Source organism: Sminthopsis crassicaudata, chromosome 4 (genome assembly GCF_048593235.1).
Source record: "Sminthopsis crassicaudata isolate SCR6 chromosome 4, ASM4859323v1, whole genome shotgun sequence".
Taxonomy (NCBI): domain Eukaryota; kingdom Metazoa; phylum Chordata; class Mammalia; order Dasyuromorphia; family Dasyuridae; genus Sminthopsis; species Sminthopsis crassicaudata.
The window spans coordinates 297,160,236-297,179,624 of record NC_133620.1 but is presented as its reverse complement, the minus strand read 5'-3'; the positions used below and the strand labels follow the sequence as shown (position 1 = coordinate 297,179,624).

Here is a 19,389-nt window from a genome sequence, read left to right as displayed (position 1 = left end):
AAGCTAAAAATACTCCACAGCACCTGCTTCAGCCTTTGGAATAAATTATTCTTTTATACCCATTTTATGTCCAATAAAATATTCACATGCTTGTAGTAATTCATCAATAAGTTTGGGGCCTGTTGTGACCCTCACCTGGTTTGCCTCATCTGTCTAGACAGTTTATTAGGATGTGACTGCTGTGTATGCTATACTACTTGAAGCCACAAGTGAGAGTTAAGTACCAGGTAGACAAGCAAGGAGAATGAGCATCTCTGAAAGGGGCTCCAAAAGCTCTTATACCAGAGGTTCTGGTCCTCCCTCAACACCAATTCTATACACTAGGTCCTGAATGAAATGGCTTGTTGGCCAGCGGGGTTCCTCACAGGCTGTAAGCACATTGAGAATAAAGAGATTTTATTTTCCAGTTTTTGTAAGAAAGAATGGACATATAGCTCTATCTTCAGTGGTTCCTATGTCTCAAGTCTCTGTCTCCCACTGGTTGCCACTTCAGAAAACTATCATTTTCATTGGTTAGAGTGTGAGGTGACTCCATCTTCATTGGCTACTCAGAGAAATGCCAGTCCCATATTGGCTGTTCTAGAAGTGATGTCCTCAGTGGGAGTCATGAGCCTGGGTCCACAATGGACCTACCTTCGTGCGGGAGGCTGCCGCTAGCACCCAGAGAGGGAGAGTGTGGGGGTTGTATGCAGTTGCTTCCCAGCCTCTCGAAGTAGCTGCTTCTGCTTTTGCAAGTTTTTCCGTCGGGTGTGCTCACCTGTCACCTCACTTGCTAACTGAGCAGCGTAAGACCCATGGAAACCCTTCAGCCAGGCTGGAAATAAAGAAGATTTAAGTGGGTTTTAGGATTCTCTAGTATAAAAAACCTTAATCTGGGGTACAAGAATTCAGCTTTTTTTAGACTGGATAACTATTTCAATGAAACATTTCTTTGTCGTTCAATGTTTTATTTTTGTGCATTTTTAAATATTCTAAGAAGGGGTCTGCAGGCTTCATCATACTGTTAAAACGATGTATGACCAAAAAAGCGTTGAAAATGCCAAAATGTTTGTGGCAGCACTTTTTGTAGTGGCTAGAAACTGGAAAATGAACGGATGCCCATCAATTGGAGAATGGCTGAGTAAATTATGGTTCATGAATGTGATGGAATATTATTGTTGTGTAAGAAATGACCAAAAGGATGAATACAGAGAGGCTTGGAGAGACTTACATCAACTGATGCTGAGTGAAACGAGCAGAACTAGGGGATCATTATACACTTTAACAACAATACTATATGAGGATGTATTCTGATGGAAGTGGATATCTTCAACATAGAGAAGATATAACCCAATTCCAATTGATCAATGATGGACAGGATCAGCTACATCCAGAAAAGGAACACTGGGAAATGAGTGTAAACTGTGAGCATTTTTTTTCTTCCCAGATTATTTTTACCTTCCGAATACAATTCTTCCTTTGCAACAACAACAAAATTCGGTTCTGCACAGATATATTGTACCTAGCATATACTATAAGATATTTAATATGTATGCGACTGCCTGCCATCTAGGGGAAGGGATGGAGGGAAGGAGGGGAAAATTCGGAACAGAAGGGAGTACAAGGGATAATGTTGTTAAAAAAAAAAAAAATACCTATGCATATGTACTGTCAAAAAATGTTATAATTATAAATTTTTTTAAAATAATAAAATAAAAAATCCCCTTCTAGTGAGTGTTTAGGGTGAGTGGAGAGAAGCAGGAGAGTGATCTGAAGAACATCTTCTTGTCTCTAACTCTATCTTGATCTGTTGAAATCCGGCTATAGACTAATAATGTCCATCTCAAATTCCACTGCTTCAGTCCATCACCTCCTTGATTTCATCTCTTCTCAGCTGATAACTTTTATTTCTCTCTCCAGGATCATTCTGCCTGATCTTAAGTGCTTATGCAGTGCTTTGTTTTGTAGCTATTCTTTATGTGTCAGTTCCCCCAGTAGACATTTTCAGGCACCATCTTTCATATAATGTCCCTTATCCATGTCCCTTCATGCTTAGCACTGAACGCAGTACTCAGCAAGCAATGTTTATTGAATTGAATTGAATCAATGAAAAGGGTCTCACCAAAAGTGGCTTGATAAAAGAAAGATGGAAAGAAGAGTGTAGCTACTAATTGATAAATGTTTTCCCTTACCCTCCGGGCTTTTGTGAAGCTGGTTGACCAGGTCCCCAGGCTCCAGGCTCAGATCCTTTGTCTCGGCATGAGAATTTGTACTCAGAGGTTGGGGGCAATCTGGAGGAGATTTTGAGAAGACGGGGCTAGGACCTGAGTTCCAGAAACTGCCCCCAGCTCATCTCTCTCCTTTTCACCCCCAGATTCAATTTCTTTATAATGTCTCCCCCCCATCTCTATCAAGCTTGTCCTCACCCCACTCCTCATAGATGGTGTCTGGAGAACAAGGAGGGGGTCCGGGAGTGGGGAAGGCCCCCAGCCAGCGCTGCATGTCAGACCTAGGAGGACGAGTAGACAGAACATAAAGAAGTCACAGCTGGTCCACTAGATTCCTAGGGGCAGCCCAAGGGAACTGAGCAGAATTGCAATGGGAGAAGTAGCTCTGGGGGAAGAGACTAGAGAAACCACGGACTTGTAGGACTGTATATATCAAGGGGCCAGATAATATGTTCGGGTGGCCCATCTAGGAGTCCCCTGGGGTTGGTGTGTCAAGACTCACAGAGAAGAGGTTTGGAGCAGTCGGTGGGTAGGGCAGCCTTGATGGTTGCTGAGTAGTGAGAGGCGAAAAGTCGGGGGACTAGAAGGGTCTGGGACTGGCTGGGCCTGAACCAGGGATCGGTGGGCATAATCCAGAACATATAACCTTTGTCCACTGCCCAGAAGAGAAACGATCAGGTAGGATGGGTACCTCCTTCCCAATTCCCCTCGCATGTGCTCCTCCCACCATCCCCCAGACAGCCTGCCTACCTCTTAGGCTGAGTGATGAGCAGTAAGTCGCTGAAGAGCAGGAGACAGAGGGGGGTAAGTCGAGGGCGGGAATTAAAGAGGGACCTGCCTTTCCGACTTCCCAACTCCATCAGCTCTCCTTGCAGTTCCAGACGCCGCGACCAGGAGACCAGAGGTAAAGCCTGGGGTGGGAGTTGGTTAGTTCTTTATACAGTTTTGTTCTTGTTCAATCATTTTCAGACATGTTTGGCTTTTTGTTAACCCCATTTGGGGCAAAGATACTGCAATGTTTTGTCATTTCCTTTTTCAGCTAATTTTACAGATGAGGAAACTGAGGCTTATGGGATTAAGGGATTTACCCAGGGTCACGCAGCTAGGAAGTATCTGAGGTCAGATTCGAACTCAGGGAAGTCTTCCTGACTCCAAGTTCGGTGCCATTATGGCACCCCGCTGCCCCTAGCACATTACCCCTTTGTATATTTACTCCACTTCCTCCTCCCCCCCAAAAAAACCCTAGGTTCGGCACCGCCACAAATGGGGATTTGCAGAGTTGGGAGCTGGAGTTAGGAAGCAGGAGGTCGGGGGCAGGGGTGGTGAGGGAGACTCAGTCGGAAATTTCTGTGCCAGGAGCCAAGGAAGCCGACCTTGACTTTGTGGAAACGCAGCCTCTGGCTGAGCCGGATCAGCTCCTCTGTCTGCTTCATTCGCCCAACTTCAGCGCTGCATCTCTCAATAATCTGGTGGGAAGGACTTCGTCAGCCTCTCCCCTCCTCCTGCCTGTTCTGTGTCTGACCCCCAGGTCTCAGCTCCCCCATACCTTGCTTATGGCCCCCAAGGCTCTCTGGGCATTCTCTCGTCGGCCAGAGCCCTCTTCAGTCTGACGAAGGATGTTCTGGGAGCAGAGAAGGCAGGGTGACCCCAGAGTTCCGGGATCACAGGGTCACTGATTTAGGGTTGGAAGGAAACTTAAAGGTCGATTAGTTTAACACACTTAATTTACAGATGAAGAAACTAAGACCTGCAGTGCCCGTGTTCACACAGGTGACAGAACCCGAGCTTGAATACAAGTGCCCAGCCCCCTTTCCACTGCACCCACTATTTAAGTTTGTAATTGATAAATCTGGAAGCATACATGGGGTAGGACAGGAGTAGGATGCCATTTCTTGGGAGAATCATGAATTTCTAAGGAATAACCAAACTAAAAAAGCCCAGAGGTTTCCAATCCCACCTAGGTTTTTAGGCTCTAAAGCGGGGGTGCCCTCATTTGAGGACTATGAATTTTGGTCAACTTGCAGCATGAAAGTCAGTGGGTTTCTGGATTGAGAAATCCCCAATGGGAGGTTCTCTGGCTTGGAGGAAATCCTCCGCCTTGGCATTTGTATGAACAAGCCCAGAGTAGGGTTGACTCCCACCCCAGAGCAAGCAGTCCCTGGCCCAGCACCTGAAGCAGCATTCGGAGCCGGGTGATGCGCTGGAAGGGAAGCAGCAGGAAAGAAGGCAGTGGAAGCCTCTGGCATTGAGGCAGGCTCTGCAGCCGATGCAGTTCTGCTGAGAAACGCATGTTCGTCTCCCTGAAGAAGGAGGACAAAGATGTAGGAGCTGAGCTCAGCTGCCTTTTCCTTGATGTTACTAATTGCCTCCCCTTTGCTGGGCTTCCAACCCTCAAATCTTCCCCTAACTTCTCCCTCCCCCCCCCGACCCCCCCCCCCCGTGTGTCAGGAGTCAGGGCCACTCTCACATCAAGCGTCTGTAGGTCTCCTCTTGATATTGCTGATTCCTCACATAATCCACATACACGGAGAAGGGGCCTTCAGCATGGACGTGCACCACATCACACAAGTCACTGATGTGAGGGGAACTCCTCACCCGGGAGAGCAGCACTCCCAGAAACCTATGGGAGGGGGGGGAAGATCAGGGGGTCAGGAGACATCCTGGGTCTCTGGGAAGAGCCAGGAGACAAAGGGAGCACCCACCGAACTGAATTTGGGAATCTAGAGAAAATCTGGGATAGAGGAACCAAAAACGGAGGGATTAGAAACCTGAAGGGACACGGGGACAGAGGGGACAGAAAGCTGGGAAGACAGACTAACCGTTCGCTGACACTCTGGACACGATGTACATTAGAGAAAAGAGTATGGTGGTCTCGGGGGGTCAATGTATCTCTAAGGGAAGCACTTAGCACAAAGGTGTCCATGAGTAATTGAAGTGAACGGAGGTAGGAGGCCTCTGATGTCACCACCTCAAATAGACTCTAGAAAAGAGATGCTAAGAGATTAGAGATCGGATCTATGAGAATCCAAGCTTCTTGCCCCTAGCTTGTCTTCCCTGATCCCTCCCGGCTCCCAATCCCACTCATCCCCCAAAACCAGACTTCCAAGTTCTTCCTTTCCATTCCTTTCCCTTCAATCCTATTTCCTTCCTGACCAGGTGTCTAACCTCCTGCATCCTCCTCTCCTGAGGGCTCAGGGTTTTTAAGAGACCACTCTCCCGAACTGTAGGGAGCTCCTGCCACAGTGTATTTCGAGGTTCAGAGGGCTCTCTAAGGTTTGTAGGGAGGAACTTCCCATCCTTGCCAACTCCCCATAGCTCTTCAGCTAGCACAGCTGTCTGGTACAGGGGCTCTGAGAAAAAGATAGAAGTTCAGTGTGCTTCTGGGCAATGACCCGAGTCCTTTGCTCTTCCTTTGAAAACCTTTCTGTCTTCAAAGACCCCATAATCCAGAGTCCCTCACCATCCTGCAGAGGCAGGCCCCAATCCTGCTCATTCAGAACCTCTAGCTCTTGGTCCCTGTAGAGAGAAAGAGAAATAAAAACTTCCTGGAAGTTTAGATGCATAAATATAACCTTCTCCCTCAGGGAGCTTACAGGTAAATTGTGGGGAGTGGGGAGAGGCAAGACATAAGCACTGAGGAGTTAAATAACCACATAGGATGAACTGTCATAACAGTACATGATTAAATGTCAACTGAATAGAAAATACCATTCAAGTACTGGCAATTCACAAAAGAGAGAGAACCTCTCAGGTTAAGTGAACGGGGTTCATGAAGGAGGTGGGTTTTTCCTTTTGGCCTTAAAGCATGGATTTGATGATAACTATAGTGTTGGACCTTACAAGAGGGTATCTGGTACCTGTCCACAGTGTTCTTTGGGCTTTCCTCCAGATTGTCTCCTAGAGAAAGAAACCAGAGTAAGGAGCAAGAGATCCCATTTCTATCAGAGACCCAGGCATCTGACTCCCATAGATATCCCAGCTCCCATCAGAGAACCCCCGACAAACTATACCGCCTATGAGATACTGGATTAAAAAGGGGAAGCTAATGAAGGAGGCAACAACTCTGGGAACCAGAGATTGCCAAGGATGAAAGGGCATGGAATTCAAATGAATTTTTTAAAGATGTATTCCTTCTATGAGAAAGATGCTGTGCTAGGTGCTAGAGACATAAATCCAAATGAAACAGTCCTTACCCAAACAGTTCCCACCCTAAACGAACTTTGGCTAACTTCCTCTTTGGACTTGTCACATAGCAAGATTTCCAGAGCAGAACTCATGCTGATTCCCAGCCTGGACTAATGCCTTTTGGTTTGTTAGAAAGTATATCCTTTCAGAGAGCTGTATTCACTTTTCCTTCTCTCTCCCTATCTCCAGACTCTACTTTCTTCTGGAATCTAAGCATCCATACCCATTCCCGGGGCCCAATACCTGGGTGAGTGCCATCTTTGGAGGGCAGGTTGGGGTCTGTCTGTGGAGGATGTTCAGGATGGGTGACCTCCTTCCTGGCCCAAGTTGGTTTGGGAGGTGTGAGAGGAGGAAGGAGTTTGTTCTCCACCATGGATCGGTATGATGTGAGAACAACAGAGGTGTTCTTGTTACTTGGGGGGCTGGGGAGAGAGCGGATGGGATGAGGAGCACGGGGGACTTCCTTACTGTCTCCTACAGATACCCACTTAAGTTCCAGGCCAGGATGGGTCAAATGGCAGAGACAGGGACAACGAGGTGGGCAGGACAAGGGTACATCTGGGAAGAAACAAAAGACAGTTGAGTAGAAAGGCCTCCAGCTCTATATCCTTCAAGAGCCCAGGCATTTGATTCATTTATTTAAATTTTGTCAATACAAGAAAGTAATTTACTGATCATAAAATCCAATTCTCCCCTTATACAAAGGAAATAACTTAGCTCCCAAAAGAAGACTTAAGATGATACAACTCGTATCAGCTGGTTTTGAACCAATGTTCTTACTTCACTAGTCTAATACTCTTTGTACTACATATGATACCATCACCAACTCTCCTTTTCTACCTCTAAGTTTCTTGAAGCTCCATATGTTCAGCCTTCCAGATTCTGTTTATCTTTCTAGATCTTGATCTTTTCCAGGGCTTATACACCACTCCATGACCTCAAGCCATAGTTCCACTGCTTACCCAGACATTCATTCTTCTGAGATCCATCCCCGGCCAGGGGGCCTTCTTTCTCTCCATTCCCATCCACTCCACCTTGAAGACTGGGAAGTGGGGTTTCTCCAATTTGCCCCCCAATGAGGGACCCTGACTCAAACCTCCCAGCTAGTCTCCGCACAGTGCCAGATACTGAGGGGTGATGGGACAGGGACAGGAATTTAGGAGATGAGGACTGAGAAGGACTAGTAGGTTCGGGAGCATTGATCTGGGGAGCTGGGAATGGGGGAAGGAGCTTAGGGAGACCAGCTCTCAGGGCCTGAGGACTTGGAGACCTGGAAGAAGAGTCTGGTGGAACCAAAGAAAAGGCACTAGATTTGGAGGGTGGTATGGATGGAAGAACTAGAGGCTTGGTAGAGGTCAGGAGGGAGTCAGCAGGGTAGGGTGAGGTTAAGTTTAACGGATCATAAGAGGTTGGTAGGATGGCTTCTGCCTGGTGAGAGGCCCCATTGAAGAGTGGGGATGGATTGGTCTGGAGTCTAGAAGGAAGGTGGGGACGAGTGACTCGAGGAGGCTTCTGAGATGGAGATATTGCTGGGGGAAGAGATTGAGCTGACATCTTTGTCTGGGTTTAATGAAGCTAGGAGGACCTGGTCCTGAAGTCATCACCTTGATTGAGGAAAAGGAGAGATAATGTCAGTAACTGAGGTTAGAAGAATATAAGCGATGTTGTGAAAATTGGAAAACAATACATTATTTGGAAGTCCAAGTGGTAGTCCTTTAAAAATAAAATTCTACACCGGTTCTCTCTCCCTCGATTTTTTATCTTCTCATCCCTCTCATTCTCCATCTTCTTTTTCTCATCCTGCTCTTTTTCTCTTCTTCCATTTCTTTTTCTTTCCTATTTTTCATTTCAATCCCAGTGAGAGGTCTGTCAAAAGTGACATCTTAGATTTGGTTCCTCAGTTTCTGTCTCTATATATCCTGACTTCAGGAAACTGGGGAAATGACTCAGAGTTAAAGAAGGGTGGGTGAGAAAGGGGCAGGAGAGAAGAAGGGAGATTGGATGCTTTATAGTGGCAGGCTGAGGAGATGGGAGCTGTCAATAAATTAGCAAAGGGAACTTAAAAGTGAGAGAGATGCAGGGTCAATTCGAGGTTGGAAGACAGGAAGCAAGAAAGAGAGAGTGGGGAGAGGCAGGGAATATATATCACTGTTTTCCTAGTTCCCACCCCCATTTCCAAGTTCCTCTTTCTCCTGGACTCTCCCTTTCCGGATTATTTTTAGCTTTTTCCTGAATGGAGAGTCCTAGAGCTTCTGACCTAGGGAGATCCAAAGGGAAGATTAGCTCTCTCCACTGCAGCCTCTTCCTATCATATCCTAAATCCTCACAGCTCCATACTTGCCCAGAGATAGAAAATGAACCGAAGAAAGGAGCTGAAGTTGGTCTTTTTGTGAAGATAGGAGAATATGGATATGAGGATTAAGTGGGTGATCTCTGTGATGGAGCCTATCCTTAATGTGAGGAAGAAAATGCTGAAATAGGATAAATCCCCAGAGACGGTGCCAGGTCTGTGGAATATCCAAAGACTTCCCAAACCTTCTCGAGATCTGGAAGGAGAGAGCCACCACCTCCCTCTCCCAGAGCCCCAGACACTGATGATTTGGGAGATGGACTCAAGCGGATGAACTCCCCCCAATCCCAGGGATTGCTCAGGAACCAAGTATCCAGTTCCTAACCCCACCTGCCACTCTTTAAGGACATTGCAGCCTCCAGTTCCCATTTCCGTTAGGGTTCCAAGTATCTTATCCTAGTACTTAGTACCTCTTTTCCTCCTCCAATTCCCATCCCTCCCAGGAACCCAGGACCACCTTACTTACCAGTAGTCCCCTCCGCTCTTGATCACCTCCTGTTGCCCTATGAGTTGGGGCAGGAAACAGGATTCAAGTCCCTCCTCCCAACCGGACACTCCTCTCCTTCCCAGCTCGCCCCCTCTCATTTCCCCTCCCCCCAAGGGATACTGAAACAGGGCTTTTTACTGGATGCTGAAGATCAGGATGCTTGGATCCCCATGGTAGTGAAATTGAGTACAGGGATCTTTTAGGAAGCAGGTCTAAGTGGAGGACAAAGAGAAGGCAGATTGTGCCTTCTTTGGACTTGTAATCTTGTAGTTAACGTCAGATTGTGGTAGCTTTGTGGGGAGATGGGCCAAGTGAGGGTGTATCTCAAGGGACAATGGGTGTGTCTTTCCTATGGGTCTATGTTTCCCAAGATTGTGTCTCTCCTTTCTCATATTAATCTAAGGATAAGATGCTTGATTGTGAAACATGTTAGGTTCAACTTCTGAACAAATACTTGCTTTGGGGTACAAATAGTAACTGCTACTTCCTACTTGAACACCTATATTTTTGTTCGTTTCCTCCAGTACCCACTGTGCCTGAATCTCCTTCTCTTCTTGGCTTGTTGTTGTAACTCGGAGGCCAGAGGTAAGGACACAGATAGGGATCTCTAAAGAGGAAGCCAATTCCCTTGCCCCTCCCAGACCATTGTGTCAGGGGCTGGGCTGTGGATGTTTGTGTAGCAGCAGAAGGAGGCAAGGCAGTGGGCAGTAAATGGGGGGACAATGTCTGTGACTGACCCAGGGCTCTTTTAATCCTACCAAGATCTCTGTCATAATTCAGACATTGCAGTCTCTACTTCTGAGTCTAATTTTATAGCCCTCCTGCTGGTGTTGTGGTGGTGGTGGGGGGTTTGGGGGAGGATAGGAAGTAGGGGAGCTTCTGTTATCCAATACTCATTTCATAAGACTCTTTGAAAGAAGCAGAAATGGGGGGGAGGCAAAGCAGCCACACAGAATATTTTATTTTTGATCCTGAAGATGATGGAAAGCCACTGAAGTTTATTGAATAGAGAAGTGACATGACCTACGCTTTAGAAAGATGACTTTGACAGTTGAGTGAAAGATATGCTGAAGTGGGGAGAAACTTGAGGCAGAGAGACTAACCAGAATGCTAGTGAAGTGGTCCAATATATGAAGTGAAGAGGGCTTGCATCAGGATTGTGGAAGTGTCAGAAGAGAGAAGAAGGCAAGACTGAGTAACTGGGAAGGTGGTGGTGGCCCCAGCACTAATAAGGAAGTTAGGAATAAGGAAGGATCTAGGGGAAAGATGAGTTCCATTTTAGACATCCTGACTTTAAGAATTCTAGGGACATACAGATTGAGTTGTCGAACAGTCAGTTTGAAGACTGGACATTAGCAGAGAGCTTAGAGCTAGATGGATAGAGCTGAGCATCATCTGTATAGGGTTGCTAATTAAATCCATAGGATTTGATGAGATCAGCAAACAAATAATTTAAATGGAGAAGAGAAGAGGGACCAGGACAGAAGATTAAATAAGGGACCATTCATCATTAGTGATCATGACCTGGATGAAGATTCCACAAAGGAAATTGAGAAGAGTGGTCAGACAGGGAAAAAAGGAATTAGGATCAAATAGTGCTGAGAAAACCATAAGAAGTGAGTATTAAGAAGAAATGGGTGAAGAATGGTGTCAAAGATTGTGGAGAAATCAAGAGTGATGAGGAGTAAGAAAAGGCCATTAGGAGATCACTGGTAACTTTGGAGAAAGAGTTCAATGAGTTGAATGGTGAAGTAGGAAGTCAGATTGTAGAGAATTTATAAGAATGAAAGGAAAAGAAGTGCAAGTATCTATTTTAGACAGTCTTTTCGAGGATTTTACTCATGAAAGGGAAAAAAAGATAATAATGGTTGGGGTTAGATAAATTACCTTAGAGTTTTTTTGAGGATGGAGAAACATGGGCATATTTATTTATAAGCACCAGGGAAACAATAAGTAAAAAGGGAGATATTAAAAAGTATTGAGAGCAAAGAAATGATAGAGGGAACAATCTGCTGGAAAATACAAGGAAAATAGGGTCATTTATGTATGTAAAGGGGAACTTCTTTTTTCTTTAGGCATGTGGGGTTAAGTGACTTGCCCAGGGTCAGTCACACAGCTAGACCTTAAATGTCTGAGGTTTGCTGGTACTCTATCCACTTCACCACCTAGCTGTCTCCTAGAGGGAGTTTTCTTGACTAGAAAGGCTCCCCCTTTTCGTGAAACAAAGGTGATAGAGAATATAATGAAATGATTTGAAATCAAGAGGAAAGGGAAAGAGGGGGCCCTCTGAAAATGGCCTCTATTTGTTAGTGAAATACAAAGTAAGGTTCTCCGCTGGGAAGGTAGGAAAAGAAAACCATAGAAAGTTTGAGGAGGGATGAAAGGATTTGAAAAGGTCACTGTGAAGAGAAGATACTATTGCATTGCCAAGATGAGGCCCAAGTTGATAATATATAACATAAATGTGTAGTCGACCAAACCAGCATGGTTTTCTCCAGCAGCCCTTGAATAGGAGTGAAAGCAGAGGATAATAGTTTACCAGAGCAAGATCAGTGATAGGACAATGAGTCCAGGGATTGGATAGAGGCTAGTTCACCAAAGGGTCAAGATGGGTAAAGGAGGAGAGTGTTAAGTAGTGTAAAGGTGATAGCTTGTGAAAGAACTGAGGTATGAGGGATTTCACGTTATAGTGAAGAGCAGGATTAGAGGATTAGAGGCTGAGGGAGATGTGAAAGGACAACAGATTGTGATCAGTTACACCGGCCAGGGGTTCTCAAACTACGGCCCACAGGCCACATACAGCCCACTGAGGACGTTTATGTGGCCGGCCTGGTTATGGAGAATGGGCTGAAAGGCGGAGACAGAGTGTGAGGTTTTGTTTTTACTATAGTCCGGCCCTCCCACAGGCTGAGGGACAGTGAACTGGCCCCTGTTTAAAAAGTTTGAGGACCGCTGAAGGAATTTCAGAGTTCATGAACATGGAATTGGAATACTTGTGGGTAATGGAACAATCAAGCTATATCTCTGTGTAGCTGAGTTAGGGTAGAGGAATAGGCTATGGAAATTGGGAAATTGAGGAAGTAGGAGTTTAGGGTTTTGAGGGAGCATTAATGTTATGTTATGTTGAAATGTACTAGTATGAGGGAAGGAACTGATGAAGAGAAAAAGACTATGAGCTAGGCACGGAATGCAAGAATTGAGGATAGAAAGAAGGGAAGAAGCATTTATTCAGCACCTATATGTGACAGATATTATACTATGGACTTTCCAAAAATTTATTCATTTGATCCTCATAGCCTGAGAAGTAAGTGCTATCATTATACCCATTTTACAGATGTGGAAACTGAGTTAGAGAGAAGATAAATACTTGCCCAGGATAACATGCTAATAATAATATAAGAACAATAACTAATATTTATGTACCACTTACTATGTGCCAGGCACTGCGATAAGTGCTTTATAATTATTACTTCATTTAATCTTCACAAAAATCTAGAAGATAGACGCTATTAGATAGGTGGTAGAGAGAGAGCTGAGAAGTGGCAATGTGAAGTAAGAAGTATTCTGACTCCTCCACCATGATCAGTGAGTAGAAGGATATGACTTAAAGTACTGCCAGAACTGAAAAGAACAGCATCAGGAAAGAGACAGCTTTCATTTATCAATAGAAAATGGAAGAACTGAAAAGGGAAAAGTTTAAGATGAAAATAAGTTTATTGATTATTGAGCAGGCATTTCTTTGAAAAGAAAATTTCTTTCTAATGGGCAAAAATCTCCCTCCTCCCAATTACAAACAAAAGATAAGTAACATCTGTTTCAAATATTTGTAGTCAATCAAAACAAATTTCCATATTGTCCATGTCCAAAAAATATTTCTCATTCTGCTCTCCATCTCTTTATCCAGCGGTGAGTACAGTATTTCATCATTAGTTCTTTGGAATTGTGATTGGTTATTACATTGAGGAGAGTTCCTAATTTCTTCAAAGTTATTTGCCCTCACTATAATGTTGACATTGAATTATTCTCCTTGTTATGTTTACCTTACTTTGAATCACTTCACACAAGTTTTCCAGGTTAAAGAATAATAGAATTCCATCACATTTATATATCTGACTTGTTCATCCATCCCTCAGTATATGAGCCTCCCTTCAGATTCCCATTCTTCAATACCTCAGAAAGAGGTATAAATATTTTTGTCCACCCCAAGAGCTTATTTTAGTTAGGATTAATCCCTTCTTTAATCTTTAATTCCCCCCCCCATTTCTCTACTTTCCCTATTTCTCCAGTGAATGAAATTTATTTCTGTACCTAACTCTGTGCTTTTTTGTGTATATTTTTCTGCTTTTTGTTCACTTCATATGAAAGTGACATTCAGGTGTCAGTTGCTTTCCCCCACATTCCTGCCTTCTTGTTTATATGAATGTCTATCTGCGCACCCTAATTATGTAAGATGATTTATCCTAACTTTCTTTCTCCTTTTCCTCTAATGTTCCTTTTCTTCTCTCTTTCCATTCTTCTCTTAAGACCCTAAAAAGGCCTCTTTTTTTTTGGGTCATGGTATTCAGATAGTCTTATGATTCTAAAATTTTTTCCTCCTCGATCTATTTTCCAGTTCAATTGTTTTTTGCTCTGAGATACCATACATTTTCTCCATTTGTTTTAGTCTTTTGACTTTGTTTTAATGTTTCTTGTTGCCTCATGTAGTCATTGTCTTCTATTTGGACCATTCTAATTTTCTGGGATTTTGTTTCTTGAACAGGGTCTTATACCTTTTATATATCAAGTTGTTAATTCCCTTTCCAAGTCTTTCTTCCCATGGCTCTCATTTCTTTTCTAATTTTTTCCCACAAGCACTTTCATTTTATTTATAAAAATATTTTAAGTTTTTTAAAATGTATAAAAAAAGAAAAATAAAAAATGTCATATGAAACAGAAGAGAGGATTCAAAATATGACCCAATAAATTTCCATTTCAAGAAAGCCATATAATAAATACTACACATTGTGTTCAGAACTGTCCATCTTGCTTCCTTATAGATTTTTTTTTTATTTTCTGCTGTTCATTTTTTACTTTATTCTTTTTTCTCCTTTTCCTTTCACTCAACCAACCTTTAGTTAATTGGGGATACACACACACATACACACAAACATATATACATACACACAAATACATTTACATAGATAATAGATATCTGCAATTGTACATATTGTATATATGTGTGCAAAGTTGTACTATGCTTGTTTGTCCTCTGTTTCTCTGAAGGTAACCATCATCCTTTTTAAGGCTAAGTCTTTCCATATTTCTCTGAATCCATCAACTCATCATTTCCTACACCACAGCAATATTCCAATTTTATACTATTAGTTTTAAATAGTCTAAAACAATATTGGCTAATATGGCTAACTGTGTAATTTCTCTTTTTTTCTTTCTTGATTGAATCTATTTTAACTTTAACTTTGCCTGACATTAATGAATAACCATTTTTTCCTAATAAATTCTACTCTTGATCATTATGTTTAGTGTATTTCTTTTATTTTATCCCTGCTGACTCCTTTACTTTACTTTACTTGCTGCCTTATTATTGCCTTGCTATTACTTAACCTCCCTCCCTCCCTAAGACTCCCTTCCTTATCCTTTTCCCCCCTATTTCCTCCCATCCTTTCTCTTCCTCTTTATTCCATTCCCATTAATCTATATATCCTTCTTATTCTATTCCCTTTAAATTTAGAAGAGTTTTATGCTCATATATGTGTGCATTTGTGTAGTTCCCTCTTTAATTCATATCCAATGTGAATAAGATTCCAGAACAACCAGCCTTCCTTCTCCACCTAATTCCTCTATTTTAGTTCTTCTAACACCTCATTTGTATAACCTAATTATTCTTTTTACCTTTTCCTAAAAGGTTTTGCTTTTTCTTTCAGACTATCCACTCATCAATGATAATCTTAGACATATAGTTTATATTTCCATGTAGAAAGCATAAATAATTTGTCCTTATTGATTCCCTTGAAATTAATTTTCTGATATTTCTTTTGGACCAAATATGTCAAATTTTCTACTAAGTTCATGTCTTTTTATAAGAAAATCCTGAAAGTCTGACAATTTATTGAATAACCTTTTTTTTTTCCATTCAGGATTATGGGTATGATTTTTTAGACTGCAACTCTATTTCTTTTATTCTTCTACATATATTGTTCCAAAACCTGTCTTGTGTGATTTTAATTGTGGCTCCATCATAGTTGAATTGTTTATTTTCTTGTAGCTTATAATATTTTTTGATGATCTGAGTGTTTTGGAATTTAGCTATGATGTACCTGTAGTATTTCTTCATAGGATCTCTTTCAGGTTATGATTGATGGATTTATTTTCTATTTTTACCTCCCCCCGTCCTTGTTCTAACACTGGGACAATTTTCTTTAATTATTTCTTATATTATCATATCAAGATTCATTTTTGGTAGGAACTTTCAAGTAACTCAGTTATCTTTGTTTTCCCTTCTTGATCTGTTCTTCAGATCTGTTTGTTTCTGACTTGAGTTTGGGTTTGAGCAACAGTAGAATGCAACTTGATATAGCTCTTGTCAGCCAGCTAGAAACTTCTGCTGGTCCCTGAATATATTTGGGCTGGACAAATGACTCACTATGACTTTTTCTGGATAGCCCCATCAGATTTTAGTTATAGCCTTTTTAGACTATGAGACCTATAAGTGAGCATTGATTTTCATTTTAAATCTGCGTTAAGTTCCTATAAAAGGGTTAGAAAATACTTAGACTCTCTAATCTCAGATTGAGATTAAATATCTGAAAGTTCTGGAAGGCATCCTTTTCCAGAGTACATCTGTTCATTCACAGTAAAAAATTGTTGATCAGTGTATCTACCTTATTTGATTATTGTCTCTTTTAAAAATTTTTCACTTTTATTTTAATTTTTAGGTAATAGATTATACATGTACATTCATTCTCCACATATTTTCACATTAGTCATGTTGGAAAAGAAAAATCAGAACAAAAGGGAAAAAAAACATGAAAAAAGAAAAGAACAGAAAAAAAAAATGATAATGCTTGATCAGCATTCAATCTCTTTCTTGATGTAGATGGCATTTTTCACTTTGATTATTTTCTTAACTCCTGTGTCCTAATCTGTATTGGCTGCCTCCCCAACAATATTAAAATTATTCAATGAGTTCAAGATGACCTAACCAATTAAATGTGAATTAGTGTAAGGGTCCAAGAAAGGTCAGGCAAGTGCAATTGAGATGTGAGTGGACCAATGGTCTTTAGGATCCCCGGATGTGCTTAAGAGTTGAGTATTTAGGGACTTCCTTCGTGGGTAGGACCTCCACCCATGGCGGGAACCCAGATCTCTCTCTGAAGTCTCTGTCAAGTTCGGGATATAACCTTCATCATTGATTGGCTTGTGTCTGTGACCTCATTGATCCTATTTAAGCTCTGGACAGAAAAGAGCTCTTCCTTTTTTCCCTTTTCCCTTTTCCCTTTTCTCTTCTCTCTCCCTTTTTTAAACCCTCTTACCACCTGGAGAATGGATTGGGAGGTTGCTACTAAGGTAGGTGCAGGAGGTCATAGAGTAGATGTGATTTACGGGAATAAAGTTTAAAGTTGCTCATCTAAACTTTCGGGTGCTCTGTTGTGCTTCAAACTACTTCCCTATGAGATAGTAGCTGGAGGATTCTGAGGACCTCAAAACAGAGGTGAGATTGATAGTATATTTACCAGATTTTCTCTGATAGGCCTAGGAATAAGGACAGATTAGCATTAGTTAGGGAGAATAAACCCTAACAAAGTAGTAGTCTTTTCATTATGCACTCATTTCTATTTTTTTTCTGTAACTGTAACCTGTAAGTTTTTGTTTTAATGGCTGCTCTGCTAAGAATGCATTTTTTTATTATAATCTTCAATCCACACAGCTAAAAGATGCACATTTTCTGTCATTTACATTTTTATTTCTTATTCCTATTTGCAATCATAAAAAACTGATGCAATTTTGCCCTTTTATTGTTTTTATGTGTCATATAGTATATTAGACACTATATATTAAGTATTCTGACATTACTATGACCAATTTTTTAACATTTAATTTTTTCCTCAATTAAATGAAAACAAAAGTCTTTTAATTCACTTTTAATTTTTTAATTTTTAATCTTATTTAATATTTTCCCCAAATATATGTAAAACAATTTTTTCATTTTTTTTTAACTTTTGAGTTCCAAATTCTCTCCCTTATCTCCACACCTAATTCCCCTTAAGAAACTACATGTGAAGTTATGCAATACATTTCCATAAAAGTCATGAAAGAAAACATAAATTTCCTAATCTAATAAAAAAAAACCCTTAAAAAATAAAATTAAAAGAGAGAGAGAGAGAGAGAGACAGAGGCAGAGAGACACAAAGGGGAGGGGGGGGAAATAGGAAGGGAGGGAGGAAAGAGAGAGAGTATGATTAAATCTGTAATTAGACAGTTTCTTTTCTGGTTATGGACTGCTCCTTCAGAGCAGTCATGGATTATTGTATTGTTGACAATAGCAAAGTCATTTACAGCTGGTTATCCCACGACATTGCTATTACTATGTATACAGTATACTGTATACGTTGCTTGAGTTTGCAGATTTTTTTTTCCCCAAGGCCATTCTGCTCATCACTTCCCAATGAACAATAATATTTCATGACAGTCATACATCGCAATTTATTTAGTAATTCCCTAATTAATGTTCATTCCCTAAATTTCCAATTCTTTGCCCTGAGAAGAGAGCTGCTGCAAACATTTTTGTACGTATAGATCTTCCCCCCTCCCTTTTTGAAATCTCTTTTAGTATTCATGCCTAATAGTGCCAAAGGATACAAATGAATTTATAACCTTTTTGGCATAGATCATATCTTTTGATTGTTTATCAAGTGGGGCATGGCTCTTATTTTTTATAAATTTGACTCAGTGCAGTAATGAATTGAATCAACTACACCCAGAGAAATAACTCTGGGAGATGACTATGAACCACTACATAGAATTCCCAGTCCTTCAATTTTTGTCTGCCTGCATTTTTTATTTCCTTCACAGGCTAATTGTACACTATTTCAAAGTCCGATTCTTTTTGTACAGCAAAACAACTGTATGGACATGTATCCATATATTGTATTTAACTTCTACTTTAACATATTTAGCATGTATTGGTCAACCTGCCATCTGGGGGAAGAGATGGGAGATGGAGGGGAAAAGTTGGAACAAAAGGTTTTGCAATTGTCAATGCTGAAAAATTGCCCATGCATATATCTTGTAAATAAAAAGCTATAATAGAAAACAAACAAACAAATAAATTTGACTCAGTTCCCTCTATGTTTTAGAAATAAGACCTTATCATAGAAACTTGCTTCAAAATTCTTTTTACAATTATTATTGCCAACTGTATTTCCCCCATTTATTCTATTTTCTCTCTCCTTTTACCCTTCCCATCCTCAAAAGTGTTTTGCTACTGACTACTCCCTCTTCTAATATGCCCTCCCTTTTATCATCCTCCCCACTTCCCATATCCCATTCCCCTCCTACTTTCCTGCAGGGTAAGATGGATTTTGAGCGGGTATTTAACATACATTTTTTAAAATTTTGAGTTCCAAATTTTCTCCCTCCCTCCTTCAGCTCCCCCTCTTTGAGAAGATAAACAATTGGACATAGATTTTACATGTGCAGCATTATGATCATGTTCAAGCTGTTCTGCCACCTGTTTTTGTATGGCCCACAAACTAAAGATTTTTTCTCATTTTGTGTTTTTCTTTTATTTAGTATTTTGTTTTTTCCCAGTTACATTTAAAAATAATTTGACCTTTACATATTTAAGTGGCTGAAAATTTTTACAAGATTAACAATTTGTGACAAGTGAAAATTACATGAAATTCAAATTTCAATGTCCAAAAATAAAATTTTATTGGAGCAGAGTTGTGCTTGTTCAATTATCGTATATCTATGGCTGCTTTCATGCTACACTAGAGACTATAGGCAGCATACTCATCCCTTCTCATAGTACTTAGAGCACTATAAAATGCTGTGAGACAGTTATAACTGGACATTATTTAGAGTATCATCCTATGACCCTGTTGTGACACCTTTTTTTAATTATCAGTGTATACACATTCTGTCAAAACAAGAAAAAAAGA

The 19,389-nt window shown here is 41.2% G+C and overlaps 1 protein-coding gene across 1 annotated transcript; it reads right to left on the bottom strand.

Moving 5' to 3' along the window:
• Window positions 1–379: 379 nt before the first annotated feature.
• On the bottom strand, window positions 380–9,276 carry ARHGEF15 (Rho guanine nucleotide exchange factor 15). The gene is made up of 16 exons (XM_074311907.1): window positions 9,209–9,276; window positions 7,355–7,996; window positions 6,636–6,950; window positions 6,065–6,104; window positions 5,668–5,723; window positions 5,373–5,557; window positions 5,027–5,187; window positions 4,675–4,827; window positions 4,378–4,507; window positions 3,754–3,828; window positions 3,581–3,673; window positions 2,958–3,118; window positions 2,710–2,862; window positions 2,406–2,488; window positions 2,172–2,270; window positions 380–814 (listed from the first exon to the last, which is right to left on the bottom strand). The coding sequence occupies exons 2-16, from the start codon at window positions 7,944–7,946 to the stop codon at window positions 654–656; spliced, it is 2,457 nt and encodes an 818-aa protein (XP_074168008.1). The 5' UTR covers window positions 7,947–7,996; window positions 9,209–9,276; the 3' UTR covers window positions 380–653.
• Window positions 9,277–19,389: the final 10,113 nt, after the last annotated feature.

Coding starts and splice junctions, on each gene's coding strand:
- ARHGEF15 (XM_074311907.1), bottom strand. CDS start 7,946: ATGTCAGCTCAATCTCTTCCCCCAGCAATATCTCCATCTCAGAAGCCT. Junction 6,105..6,635: donor CAAAGATGGCACTCACCCAG/GTATTGGGCCCC, acceptor TTCTTTCTCTAG/GAGACAATCTGGAGGAAAGC. Junction 2,271..2,405: donor CACCATCTATGAGGAGTGGG/GTGAGGACAAGC, acceptor AATCTCCTCCAG/ATTGCCCCCAACCTCTGAGT.